Genomic DNA, 14751 nt, shown 5'->3' with positions numbered 1-14751 from the left:
TATCAGCAGGGAAGTTGTGGAAGAATACGGGATGACAGAGAAGGTAGTTTTCTGGGGAGAAATTATGGTCTTTCAGGAGCCTTTGGTGAGTTTCATGAAACAGGCACATCAAAACAAAACCTTGCCAGAGCACGCACCCGCTCTTCAGGAATAACACGAACCCCACCAGCCCCAAGGAACCCACTGACCACCCCAACGATCAATAACAACTCTGAAGACAACGTCAGTTCTTCTCAAACAGTTTAATAGCAAATAAACAAAGGAAGGTACCACACTTGGCAGATACAAAATGACTTTTTGTCCGTGTGTCTGTGCAATTAAAACAGATTTAGGTTCCCCATTGGGACAAAAGGAAAAACACACAAAAAAGGAAGGAGATTCCTTTTAAACACATACTCCCTTGCTCCAAACTTGTAACAATTTTTTTTTCTTTTTTAATCCACTACACAAACTCTGTGATCAGGTCAGAAAAGCGACAAAGGCTCTTCTTGCCCTTTTTTTTTTTTTAAACCATTAAAGTAAAATTCATAATTTTCTACATAGTACAACACAAGTTCACACAGAAAAGACATTTTCTTTTGCAAATCAAAACAGGAAAGAAAGGAAAAGCTCAAACAAGGTAAAGGAAAAGCATTTCTACGGCTGAATCACGACTTTGAGTTGATTGAATCCCATTGTTGCTGCAGAACAGACTGTGCGTTTGGTCATAGTGGCAATTTTTTTTTCTCTTCACATTGTGAAATCACTTTACATTGTTTTCTAGTAGAAAAGGCAAAAAACTGTACAAAACCCCTAGTGTTAAATACAACGTTTGTACCAATAAAAAACTCACACAGGTTTGTCTCCAAAATGTAAAGTTTCTTTTTTTTTTTTCTTTTTAAATTATTCACAAAAAGCAGCTGGAAATCAGAAAGGCAGCTGCCGCTCCAGGGTCTCAAATCCATTAAAACCACCACAGAACAATTAAAACAATCAGAGAGAGAAAAGGAAAAGGAAACAACGTCCAACGTTTGGCATTTGGTTTTATCCACAGGTTTTCCCAGAGCTCCTCTTGGAATTGAAAGCAAAATATATTGGCAAACACGGATTCTGAATACACAGGAAGGGGAGCCTCAGCGCCTTCTGCCAACAGAGGCGGCTCTGTGCAGTCAGACTGTGGGGTGCACGGCAGTCTCGCTCAGGCTGGAGTTCCTGGCCTCTTTCCATCCAATCACCCCTTCCAGGAAATGAAGCAGCCTACCATACACTGGGCCTCCATTTGGCCGCCCTTTCCTCCTAGTAAGAGTGGCCTCAAGCATAATACTAGGCAACCTGCTGGGTCCCACAGCAGAAACTCTGCCCGGATCCCTACCTTCATCAACCCCAGCATGGATGATGCTAACAGTGCTTCTACCTTCCCCACCCCCCTCCCCCCATCCCTCGGCTACCCCTCTTCACCATTCCCTGGACAATCCTACTTCCCAGCTCTCCTACCCGCCAGCAGCTTAGGTCTGGGTGGAATCTTTCACAAACTCCTCCCTCTCTACAACCTCTTACCTCCACAGATCCATCCCGTGACCTCTAGTCTCCTCTGGCCTCTCCCTCCACCATTCACATTCTTACTCAAGTCCCTAAGACCCTGAGGCTGGATGGTGCCACAAGAGAGGAGAGCAAGTTCCCCTCAGGGAACCAAGGAACTGGCTTGCCTGGCACCCAGGGACAGTAGCTATTTGGCTCTTCACCCAATTAAAAAAAAACAAAAAACAAACAAAAACCCAAATCCCTGCCCTCATCCCCACCCCACTAGCTAAGCAAGAGCAGAGCTGTGGTGAAGAGCCAGTGTGGGGTAGTTGGTGCCCAGGGCTGTAAACAGTGTGAAGACTGTAGTATTGTGCTTGTCACCTAGGAAAAGCGCTGGCAGGTATATTGCCGTTTAGTGCATGGATGGCCTCCTCCGAGTGGTTAAGAGCACCCTCCTTCGGGGCTGAGGGACGCTCACTACCCCTAATGCGCTAAACCTCTTGCCCACCCGCAGCCACCTTCTGAGTTCTATCTCTGCTCCTCGTGCCTGTCCAGGCCCCCTTCCCAACCATCTCTGAAGAGAGAATCCAGCTTCCTTCCCCCCCCCCTCCCCCCCCTCCCCCCACTGCTGAGGCCTGGAGGCCACATGAGGTGACAGTCTAAGTGCACAGGCAAACGCTCTAAGGGCAATAGAGGAGAAAGTTGCCACTTCAAAATAAAACAATACAATCTTGAAAAAAATAATCAACCCCACAACAATTTAAAACAGCTTCTTTGAAACCCTTTTAAATCGGTCAGTTTTTGCACAAACTATAGAAAACAGAGAGGTGAAGGTGATATATACGAAGGTGTGAAGAAACAGCAGGAAACATGCAAAACTTGTTTTTTCTGGGCATAATCTTAGTAGGAAAGGAAAAAATTCAAAACAAAAACACAAAAACAATACAAAAACAAAACAAAAAAAAAAATAAAAGCATCACATTTTGCTGTGGAGACTGTAGGAACAAGCATGGAGGTGGGCACAGCGGGGCTGAGGGGAAGGGGCCAGAGGGATTTGAAGGCTCCCTGCAGGGTCACTACAGGGAAGAACCACAAAAGAAAAAGAAAAAGGGCTGGCTGGGGCCCAAACTGCAGCCTGCGGTCAAAAAGGAAAGGGGTTCAGGTGTTTTCTGCAGTTGAGAACTCAGAAAAACAAAAAGAACACATGCGGTCTCCTCAAGCCCCACAAACTATATCAGCAAAATGTGCTCAGGAGCCTCAAAGGTTTTAGTGACATCTTTTATTTCATTGTTTACTTCAAAGTTGTCTTTAAAACTAAGCACACAGAGAAACAAAGCCTAGAAACGGACTGGCTGTGTGTTCACAGAAATACAAACACCACGCGGTATGTGCTAGTAGGGCTGCTCTGAAGACAGTTACAAAGAATTGGAATCACAAAATCAAGTGGTTATCTTATGAAGTTCTAGAAAAATAGATTTTTTTATATTCAAATGCAAGTTTAAATATTTCCCCTTCAGCAGTCGTTCTAGCAAAACCAATTTGGCAGCACAAAAGAAAAAAAAAGGAAAAGAAAAAAAGAAATAACAAAGAAAGAAACAAACATAATAAAAATACACGTCAGCATCAAAGGTCAACACAAGGTCAAAGGTGAGAGTTCAAGCATCAGAGAAGCTGAAGAGACAGGGATTTGGACGATGTACTTGACGCCACATCGACATGCTTTAGGCACAACGATGAACAAACGGCAGGAATCTAGAAAAAAAAACAAACCAGAAAGAGGGAGACCCACTGAGTTACACAGAGCAATACATCCAAACAGAGAGAGAGAGAAGAGGAACACTCACTGTGTACAGCCCTGAAATGAGGAGGCGGGCGGGGCGGGGGCTGGGTAATGACAGGGAACTTTTGCACATGCTAACAATGGACACAGGGAAAAGTCAAAAAGGACATGGAGGACACCAAGAAAACATCCAACTGCCAGAGACAGAAGGGAACCTAAGGCTTGGATTTCCCAAGGCGCCCAAACTCGTCCGAGGAAGAAGGTAAGGTCTCTCTGGTGGAACAGAGCCGCAGCCTCCCCCCTCCTCAAACCCAGGAGAAAGAAGACCATGGCTGGGGTGGGGGAACTCTCTAGGGGAGAGGGCCAGGATTTCTCCTCAACTCTACAGGGATGGCCTTTTGTTTCCAGAAATCCAAGCTCTTAGCTTCCACGCAGGCCCTGGCCACTCATGTGGGACCCAGGAGACAGTGTCTGGCTACATTCAAGGCAAATTAATTTCATGATGAAACCCAAGTAAGAAACAAAACTATAGCAGAAAACACATTTATGTAAGTGAAACCCCCACACAACAGAAAAGGATTGCTTAAGACTCGACTGCTAGTCTCCACTCTCAGAGCTGAACCCTTCCACACCGTGAGACTTGTAGGGGAGCAGCTTCTTCACAAACCATCTTTGGCCTGGGGAGAGAACTGTGCTCAAGGGCAGTGCTACCGTGCTCACTCGCTGCGCAGGGGAGAGAACAGAGAGAAGTGCCTGGTCTCACCAGCTGGCCGCTGTGGCAGCCCAGGGCCCTGCTGTGGCACATGCTCCTTTCAGAAAAGAGAACTCACAAGCAGGTAGGAACCCTCTGGGTCTGCTATCAAACGCGGGCTGACTGCACCTTTGCCTTTCATATTATTCGAAAAGGCGTTTCATAAGGTCCCAGAGCCCAGGGCAAATCCATGGACAAATAATTGTGAAATGTGGGAGGAGGGGGATGGGGAAGAAAGTAGGGAGGGAGCAGAGTTCTGGGCTTTGGAAAACCCCTCGATGGCCAAGTAGGAAGACAGAACAGAAGGTCAGCTATCACAGCACCGGCAGCACCCTGGGGAGCACAGCTCTCTCCTCCACCAATTCACAGCATTAACTCCTTCCCCTCTGGCAGATTATTAGCTGGGCTGCAAACGGGCCACAGAGAGTCAGTAGTTTCAATCATACACAGCACCCTGTGTGTACAACAATCACATTCTGGATTCTACAAAATCCTGGCCTTTTCCAGAGATATAATTTAGGTAATAAATATTCTCCACCCCGGAGCTGTATAAAACTTCTATAAAAATAGAAACGACATTCTTGGTTCCAGCCGGTTGGGATTCAGAACAGCGCCTCCCCAACCTAGCATTTTTTTCTTTTTTTCTTTTTTCTTTTTTATTTTTATTTTTTGCATTTATTTAAAAAATCCCATCATGACCCTGGAAGCCTTTGGAACAGTTTTATCCTTGAAACACAGGACACATTTCTCCCAGTGCACGGAATTCAAGTTTACGTGGTTCAGCTTAAGAAGTATGTTTCACGTTTCTTAGAGGACAACAGACCCAAGTTATCACTATGAGAAGGGAACAGCTGTCCCTGCGTCAATGGGATAATCCAACACCACCAAACTATCTGTGCAACAACAAGACGGTCAATCCCTGTCTGTGACCCAAATGGACAGTATGACAAGGAGAGAGTCCCCATCTGACTTCATACCAAACCAACCCCTTTAATCTCATCTCTGCTGTCAGGGGTCAGGACCGATGTTCGTGAGGTTTAAGATCCCAGGGACCCTGTCCCTGGCTAAGAGTCATATCCCAACAGGGCTACCTCTGCCCAGGTGCACATTCCCAACAGCGCGTCCTTTCTGGCTCTCCAGCCCCACAGCATTTCTTGGAGCAGAGGAAGGGCCCAGAGGCTGTGTGGGTCACAGGCAAGAGCCGCAGTGAGGCCTGCGGGAGGCAGCAGGGAGCTAACTGTAAGCACGAGGACAAAAATGAACACGGTAATACTGAGGTAAATGAACACTAAATCCATAGGGAGGCTGTAAACGTCCTGTTGTCTCCTCTGTCCCCAAGAGCAGAAGGGGCTGGAGTGGTCAGAAGAGGGGCCTGCCTTGTGTGTGTTGGGGGGAGGGGTATACCACTTCTGGGATCGCTCAACCGCAGAGGCAAGCACAGAATTCTCATCCTTTTACGGAGTAAGTGCTGGCTGCTGACAAATGCAGCTCTGACTGAAAGGGGCCTTCTGCTTCAGGTACACCCAGAAGGAGGCTCCTCCTCCCCTAATCTGATGGCTTTTGATCACTCTGCTCAGGAGAAGTGCCCCCTTCAAGCTAGATACTATAAGCCCTTCTTAGATCTGCTCTCAGGAGAAAACGGTGGCTTGGGATTGGAAGTGACACTCTCTGCTGTGGTCAATTACAAGGAAGGAAACCAGACAGCATCTTGCCTAGAGGCCTCACTTAAAGGGACCTATTAGAAATGGGCCATGGTCTAACAATGTGGTGTTGAAATAAACTAAAAACCTCTTTGACTGGCTGCTTCTCCCTGACAGCCACCAGCCAGGCGGAGCCAAATCCAACACCAATGGGTGGCTTTTCCAGCCGTAATGGGTGATGTCTCCCTGCTTTTTGCATATGTCAAGCTAATTTAACAGGTGCTTTATTTCCAGAGAACTGTCTTCTCCCTCTTGGGAAAGAGCAGCAGAAATTCTGCACAAGCATCTGAAAACTAGGTGGCAAGAACTCAGGAACTCCCCAGAAGGCAGCTACGGAGGCACTTCAGCCTCCAGCTCCCAGGACCATAGGGTGTGGGTCACTGTCCTCGCCTCCAAAGCCAGCCTTGCCTCCGCGTCTCCCTCTTCCCCAAAGGCCCTTAGATGCCAGTTCTCATTTCACCCACTCTCGCACTCAAGGAGATTCTGGGGTCAGTTTTTGGTTTCACTCTATCCTCTCTCTTGGGGTAGTTTGGGGAAAGCTCTGATCTCTTTTTTTTAATGTTTCTCCAATCCCCCTCCTCCCCCCCCAGGGCGGTTTGATGTTGGTCCTTCTCAACACACACTGGTTACAAACACAGCAAACTTTAAATAAAGAAAAAAACTCAGGATATGGCACCTAAACTCCAAAGTAAAACACTGGAAACCAAAGCACAAACTCGTCCTCTGTACGAAGCGAAACTCCCACAGAAGGCAGTAGCCGAGTCTTCAGGGCAAGCTGTGCCTGCGAGAGTGGCAGGGATCAGGGTCCAGGGCTGTCAACACACAGCCTTAGGGCTTCGAATCATTAAGGGTGCTCCTCCCCCACTTACCAGAAGACCCTCTCACTCCAGTCTCAGAGGGGAGCACGCTCAGTAGGGCTTGCTGTCATTCTTCGAACGTTTGAGCTGCACTTTAAGCCGCTTCATGCCAATCTGAAAGCCGTTCATGGACTGGATGGCAGCTTGAGCCGAAACAGGATTGTCGTAACTTACAAAACCTGTGTATCCAAGAAGAAACCTGGGTGAGGGACCCGATGAGCCAAGTAGATTCCAAGTCCTCCTTACGCAAGAGATATCTTATGAGCACAGTCTCAAATCCCAAATTTCTCAGCAGGGACAAGAATTCTGGAAATTATTATCACATGAAACAAATTAGGTTTCTGACAGTACCACTTGACTTCTACATGGCACTTTGAAGTTTTCTGACCAAACTATTTCCATATATTATTATTACTTCTGGAGCAACAGTACAGGTAGAAATCTCTCATCCATACTATAGAAATGAAAAAATTGATCTGCCTAAGGTTGAGTTAAACAGTAACCCAATTCAAACCCGGCTCTCCCTGCTTTCAGCCCCTTCTTATTCTTAGTGGTAAAGGCACTTAACCCTCCTGACACCAAAAGAGAAGCCAACATACCAAAACACTTGCTCAGGTTTGTCTGCTTGTCTATGAAAACCTTGGCAGACACGACATTCCCAAAGGGCATAAACATCTGCAGCAGGTCCTGATCTCCAAACTCCTGAGGCAGGTGGTAGATGAACAGGTTGGCTCCTTCTGGACCTTCAAAACACCCAGTGATTGAAAAGGCATCAGTGCTGGGGCCCCTGGGTGGCTCAGCTGGCTGAGGGTTCAAACTCTTGGTTTCTGCTTGGGTCATGATCCCAGGGTCATGGGATCTGCTATCAGGGGAGAGCCTGCCTGGGATTCTCTCTCCCCCTTTCTCTGCCCCTCTCTTACTCATCTCTCAAAAATACACTTAAAAAAAGAAAGAAAGAAAAGAAAGAAAGAAAAAATCAGTATCAGTGTCAAACTTACCCCCCCACCGTTTCTCATTTTCATTGGCATTAAAACGGTCTGTGCATGGAAACCAACTTGACAATAAACTATTTAAGAAAAGAAAAAGAAAAACAAAAACAAAACAAAAAAACAAAACCCAGAAACCTCTTAAAAAAACAAAACAAAACAAAAAAATGGTCTGTATCCCACAACACAGATTCATTTGGAAAACTAAACAGATTCTCCAAACACAAAACAGAAAACTAAACAGCAATCAGTGAAACAGACTCTTTCCCACTAAGTGGTGTCAGAATTTGACCTTGTGGGAGGAGCAAGGGCTGAGACAATAAAGCAGGCAGGCTTGTGTGTGGTGCAATAAAATTGGAGACAAAAGGCTTGTAGAGAAACACAGAAAAGGAAGTAGAAAGGGATTATAAACATAACAGGTTTCAAAATTGTGCTAGAAAGTACACGGACAGCAAAGAGATTGGCAGTTGTGAGGCAGGAGGTGGTGGCAGGGAATGACTACTAAGGGACATGAAGGAATGGGGGGCGGGGGGGTGCATGCAATGGAAGCATTCTCCATCTGTGAAGGTGGTTACGTGACTGTATGTGTTCATTAAAGCTCACAGAGCTATATATTCCCCAAAAGGTGAGTTTTACATGTATAGTGAACCTCAATACAAAGAAATTACATTTTATTATTTTTTTAATGTTTTATTTGAGAGAGAGCGCGAGAGCGAGAGCAGGGGAGGGCCAGGGAGAGAGAGATACAGAATCTGAAGCAGGCTCCAGGCTCTGAGCTGTCAGCATAGAGCCCGACGCAGGGCTCGAACCCACGAACCGTGAGATCATGACCTGAGCCGAAGTTGGACGCTTAACCGACTGAGCCACCCAGGCACCCCAGAAATTACATTTTAAAAAATGCCTATGATTGGGATCATAGGTGGCTTAGTCAGTTCAGCACTGACTTCTGCTTAGGTCATGATCTCACAGTTTTTGAGTTCAAGCCCTGCATCGGGCTCTCAGCTGTCAGCACAGAGCCCTCTTCGGGTCCTCTGTCCCCCTTTCTTTGCCCCTTTCCCATGTGTGCCCTCTCTCTCTCTCTCAAAAATAAACAAACACTGGGGCGCCTGAGTGGTTTAGCTGGTTAGGTGTCCGACTTCGGCTCAGGTCATGATCTCATGGCTCATGGGTTCAAGCCCCGCTTCTTGCTCTGTGCTGACAGCTCAGTCTGAAACCTGCTTTGGATTCTGCATTTCTGTTTCTCTCTCTCTGCCCCTCCCCTGCTTGTGTCTGTGTGTGTGTGTCTCTCTCTCAAAAACATAAAAAAAATTAAAAAAATTAAAAACAAAAACCAAAAAGTGAAAAAAGGTACCTATGATTAACACTGATCTCGACAACAGAATGTGCTTTCCTCTTCCAACCACTTAACACTCAATGACTTCCTAACCAAAGACCACTGATTATAACTGCAGTCCAGCCACTCTCCAGCCACCCAGCCTCCCTGCTGTCATCAAACACATCACGGAACACTACAGAAGCAGGGCCTTTGCACTGATGAAACACAGGTGTTCCTCTGCCCCCATTACCCTTCTTCCTCTAGATGTGTGCATCGCTTGCTTCCTCACTTCCTCAGGTCTCTGACTAAACATCAAGTTAGAGACCTTCTCTGACTGTTCTACACAAAATGCTGTGCCTCGGGTGCTCCCCATCCCTCTTTCCCATCCGTCGGTCTTCAGAGCACCACACGGAACACCTCATGCTTTTCCTGCTTTACTGTCTGTCTCTGCAGTGCTATCAGGTGCCCCACTACCACAGCCTAGGGCACAGAAGCATTTTGATTCGGAGCAGGTGAGGAGGCACCAGACCAGGAGTCCTTGCTGCCATGGCAATAGAGGCTACGTGTCTTTTCTCCACATCAGTGCTTAAACCTTGCCAGCTTCTGGCTGCAGAAACCCAGTCAAGTATGAGCACAGAGGTGTCAGCAGGACTTTCTATGGATACAAACCACCTTCAGGCCTCTTTCTGCCTAGAAGGTCTCTCCTGAATTTAACACCATTTATGTCACAGCACACACTTCCCAATCCATCAACCATGGGCCATAATTTTCTGTCCCATCACCTTCAGTGCGTCATTAATTAGTAACAGCAAAGGTCAGAAATGAGGAAAATGCCACGTAAGAGAGCTTAAAAGGGACACCTAGACTGAAGATATCCTCTGAGAAATTTATAATCCACAAAGATGACTTCCTAACAGAGATCGCCAAATTGCTGTTACACAGTAAGGTCAGTATGGGTCATCATCTAAAACCTGCAGCGTGATCGCAGGAGGGCAAACACAGGTTCTGATCTGAGCCACATCCAGAGAACATTCCAAAAGCAGAACACACTTTACAGAACTTCTCAGTCTACCCTTGACACGGCCAAAGAAAAGCACTGACCCTCCTAAACGAGCCTCCTGGCCTTTGCCTGACCTTCAGCTCTGCTGCAGGGAGAGTAACGCCCCTCTGTCCTTTCGCACTCACCTTCCTTCTGGCTTCCCGCAGCACCGATACTCTGCTGTGTCAACAGGTTCTGGTTGTACAGAGTGGGGAGTGCCGCGGCAGCATACTGCTGGATTCCCGAGTAGGCCTGCGTGAGGGCCTCCATGGTGCTCCCAGTGCCGTTGGAAAGGCCACTGCTGCCCAGGCCACCATTTAAAGCAGCCATCCCTTGGTTGTGGGGAAGAGCAGGATTAACATATTGGAAAGACTTGACTGACGCCAAACACAACTCCAAAGTTTCCCCTTTTATCTCTCGGCTTCTCCCTGACTGGTCAGATCTCAGGACACTCACCAGGCCTTACTGCTAATGGGCATATTAAAAAATGCCATAAGCAGGTGTGGGTCTCCCCAATACATTCTTCTAACCTGTGTAAGAAATGACACCACTTACACATGACCTACTCCATTTTCTCTCTGGCTTTTCCGCTACTTTCTCAAAGAGCTGGAATCTGGTAAGATGAGCATCCCAGGTTTGAGGACTAAAAGGGTGTGTGTGGTTTACGACAAGATGCGGGTAAATCCTATCATCACAAGAGCAGCTAATTCTATGTGCCTGATGCTGTACTAAGCCATGTGCTCAGCACTTTACCTATGTTTCCGTTTACTTCACAACCCTCAAAGTAGTCTATTCCCACTTCACAGATGAGAAAATGACCTTAGAAAGATGGTATAAAGTTACAGCTAGTTAAGGAGCAGAGGTAGGATTTAACTCAGGTCTGACCTGAAATCCCATGATTATTAACTTCACTGGGACACCCTTTTCATTCGACTGGGGCCCCTACCAGGGTTGTTTAAAACGTGCTACCTGTACGAAGAACGGCCTGATGGCATCCAGGGGCCGCCTCTCACCTGCCAAAGAGCTGACGTTGAGGCCTGCCGTTGCTCCAGCTAATGTCTGCAGGGCTCCAAGGGAGGCGATGGGGTTGACAGAGCTGCTGCTGCTGGAGCTCGGTGAGGACCCTGTGACCAGAAACCCAAGCGTTAACCTCGAGCCAACACGTGCTTCTCACGCCAACAGGAACCAAAGCACAAGAGTGATAGATACTACTCAAATATTGTCTTCATAAAGAGGTTTTCAGTTACTGATTCTGGTAACTACTGCGGGACACAGAGTCAAACGACAATTACAGGAAACTTCAAATTGTGAGATTTTTCTTAAGTCAGAAGATGACATTTGAAAATTAATTGTTCATAATCTGACCCCTCCGGAAAGGGATGTTAACCACTCTCCAGAATGAGACCCCTCTCTTGGGATTCTGCGCAAGCCACACTGGGTTCCAGTGACACACTTACCTGAACTGGTGAGTACGCTGAGGGGGCTGCTGGATGTAGTGAGAGCATTGGTACCACTTGGTGTGTTCTGAGCTGCACTAGCTGCAGCAGCTAGGGCAGCAAGATTCTGTAACTGCATTGCATTTAATCCTGCAACATTCAAAGCAAGAGATCAGCTGGCAGATAAGGGTCCTCATATCCACTCCAGCAACGACTGCACACACTGGGAAGGCTGGTCCCAAAGAGGACCTCTTCTAGATAAACCTTACAAGAAATACTACAAGGCTCCAAAAAGATTCAGATATCCCTCAACTCATTAAGACACTTGACAGCATTTCCTCAGAGAAGAGCTATCTAATCCAATAGCATGCTACCCCAAGTGAACATTCACAATAGGGACCGGCAAGTAGGAAACCAGGAGAGCGTTAGGTCTGTGGTCTACCATCATCACACCTGGTGTCCAAGAGAACAACAAATGACAAAACCTGTGGCATAGAGCAGGACTGCATCCGAGCCCCTCGCTCACACTTTATAGGGGACTTGCTCTTTCCTATGGAGATCGACAGGCAGAACATGCAGCAGGATGCAAGTGGGCAAGGGATGAATGATTGGGGGGGGGAAGGGGTGCATGTGAGAACAGCAATAGGAGAAAGACTAAGGAGAACCACAGCTTTAATAGTAGATTACTCATCAGAAGGAGGAGGGAGAAAAATACTGAGAGGATAAAACCTCCAAGTAGAATCCAAGCAACAGTTAAAAGGAATAAGAAATGTGAACTGCACAATGTGTTGCAAACCATTTACTGGATGATGGAAAAGTAGACAGGCAGTGGTGATTGCAGGGAGAGTTAGGGAGAATAAAAAATGAAACTACAACACAGATTCCCAAACACTTAGCAACTTTCAAAAACACAGCAAACTCCCAAGTCACTGAGACAAAGTGAACAAATACCAACATTTCTCACAGAGTAAAATGCAGTTCATCTAAGACTACCCCTTTCTCAAGTGCACTTGCTGAGCCTGAACCCACTGCAGAAGGGTTAGTAGCAGAGGTTCTGGGACTGCTCCACTCCCTACCTCCACTAACTTGTCTGACGGCCTACTTCTGTCTGTGGAACCCCCATTTTGTTATCAACTCAGGTATTTGTCAATTAAGTTTTCCATGCATGTTAACAGCAATAAAAGGTAATTCACCTAAGAAATAATATGTATAAGACACAGTGATAAATTATTTGCCTAGATTCTAGCAGTTTCTGGGTAAGCTTGTTTGCATGGATTTCTTCTCAGACCTCACAGAGTCACTGGAAAAGTCACTTTATTGTGCAAATAAAGAGTTTCTGCAATCTTCTCCTTATAAAAATGGCCTCAGATAGTCCACACATGCTAACCGCTCCTTTTCCATCCTCCTCCTCAAGAGAGACTTAAAGGGATGGGGAGTATCAGACAACCCCAAAGCAATCTTGGATCAGCAACTAACAGAGCCACCTTCTAGAGACAAGGCGGTTGAGTCCTGGGATGTGCATCTTGCGTTAGGTTTTTGTAATGAGTGGAAAAACATTTGTTTTCTGTACAAACGGTGCAAAACTCTCAGACTGTTGTTAGCTGGGTCTGGTGGCCTGGTTGCTGCTGCTCCTCCACAGCAGCGAAACACTTACCTCCCATTGGGTGGAGGCTGCTCAGGGTGTTGAGGTTCCCAGAGGAGGCAGTCTGCTGAAGGAGCTGCAAATAAAGCTAGACATTACACCAAAAAACAGAACAAGAGTGAGAGTGAGGGCTGGTTCTGCATCTGGGATAACTCTACAGCACAGCAAAGCGAGAGTGCAGAGGCCCCCAGAGAGAAGAGAGTTGAAGACAAGAACCCAAGCCAACACAACAGAAACAGTAGGCTTATGACAGCACAGGACAATACGACACAGCTAAAGCCCTGACCCAGAAGACAGTTACAGTAACCGAGTATTGAGCCAAGCTCAAGTCCCTGGGCAACAGAAGGCAGCAGAGCACAGAAGTAGAGCAGAGAACTAAGTTCAACTGAGGCAGCTATGCAATCCACTGCAATGTGAGTCTGCAGATGGATGCCTGCCACGTCCAGTTCCCCGCTCCCAAGTTCTTAGTTCAGTCCACACATCTTACTTTGCACACTATTCCCACTGATATACCCAATTTCTACCTCACACATTTTAAGTATCAAATCTAACCATTTCAGGGTACTTCCTGGAGTCATTCTTTAATGGTCACAACGGAACCATGACTAGATCAGTCTTTTGATGCTATATATCCATCCAGCCCCATTTATCTCTTCCAACACACACAAAACTGGTCTTCACTGTTACAGATGACCAAATGACTGGCAGACTCATTGATCAGTTCAGTGTATATTCTCTTTCAATGGCTGTCCCCTAACAAATACAATGAGAGCCTGTCCATGAGCCTATGGATCTCCATGATCTTACTATCTTTGCAAACAGCAACCTGCGCCTAACAAACCTGCTGAAAACCTTTGCTCCATTCAAAGCCAGTCACTTTTTCTCATGGACAGCTGGTATTCTCGTTTCTGAATCCTTTATTCAACCTGTCATCCATTTCCATAAACACCTGGGTCCTTAGTCATCATGAATCCCTTTAGTCCATACAGGTTTTAGGAGGTCCTCAAACCTCCAGATATAGAATGAGAAAATGCACATACACACAATTTTTATCAGCTTCTCAACAGAGTCTACACCCCAAGAAGATTAAGAGCCATTGCTCTAGTCCAACAGACAAGAGATTCAAGTCCACCTATTCCAGAAAGAACCTCATAATTACTAATAATGTATTATCAGTTATATACCCACATGTCCTCATTTCTGTCTTCTTAAATACCCTGGGCAATGTGGTCAATCCCAACTGGTGGGTTGTGCATTCTATACCTGGCACCTTTATTCCTCCCTAAATGAGAACAGCTCTGAGGGCAGGGATCATGTCTAACTGAAACAAAAAGACCGCAGCTCTCAACAAATACCATCATGTGCTGCTAGACGTGGCAATGGCAATAAAAAGGGAATCTACCCTAAAAAGGAGCTCCAAAACTCTCTAAGAAAAGCGAATACATATAACAGAGGTCATTCTAAACGCATTATCATTTTGGCAGAAGACTAAGATAAAATCTCTCTGAATTTCCTGAACTTACAATCAATGTTCTAGCGCTAAGAAACAATTTAATCTGATGAGATACACCAGTCATCTGTACTTTTTGACTTCAGAGAAATACTAGCTGGAAAACTGGGATTTCTTCTAGCATTTTAGAAATATGAAACCAGGAGGCATCAAATTAGCCAGAAGTCAGTACTGGGAGACAGAAATCGTTGCCTTTCTTCTGTTTCTGTATAGGACAATGTTTTAAAGGATGTGG

General features: G+C 46.1%; 1 protein-coding gene across 4 annotated transcripts in view; it reads right to left on the bottom strand.

The window, feature by feature from the left end:
• Positions 1–227: 227 nt before the first annotated feature.
• Positions 228–14751, bottom strand: part of CELF1 (CUGBP Elav-like family member 1) — a 35510-nt gene continuing 20986 nt past the window's right edge. For 2 of the 4 annotated variants that reach the window (XM_077767288.1, XM_077767287.1), the window contains exons 9-15: positions 13019–13094; positions 11386–11514; positions 10942–11052; positions 10075–10260; positions 7188–7331; positions 6601–6767; positions 228–3252 (exon numbers count right to left, since the gene is read on the bottom strand). In XM_077767288.1, the coding sequence (XP_077623414.1) occupies positions 6640–6767; positions 7188–7331; positions 10075–10260; positions 10942–11052; positions 11386–11514; positions 13019–13094 (774 nt within the window). In that variant the 3' untranslated portion in view covers positions 228–3252; positions 6601–6639. Of the gene's footprint in view, positions 6513–6600; positions 6768–7187; positions 7332–10074; positions 10261–10941; positions 11053–11385; positions 11515–13018; positions 13095–14751 lie in introns of all 4 variants that reach the window. The other 2 variants (XM_077767289.1, XM_077767290.1) reach the window with 2 other exon arrangements.

Source organism: Crocuta crocuta, unplaced genomic scaffold, assembly GCF_008692635.1.
Source record: "Crocuta crocuta isolate KB4526 unplaced genomic scaffold, BGI_CrCroc_1.0 scaffold330, whole genome shotgun sequence".
Lineage (NCBI taxonomy): Eukaryota > Metazoa > Chordata > Mammalia > Carnivora > Hyaenidae > Crocuta > Crocuta crocuta.
This window is presented reverse-complemented; position numbering and strand designations above follow the sequence as displayed.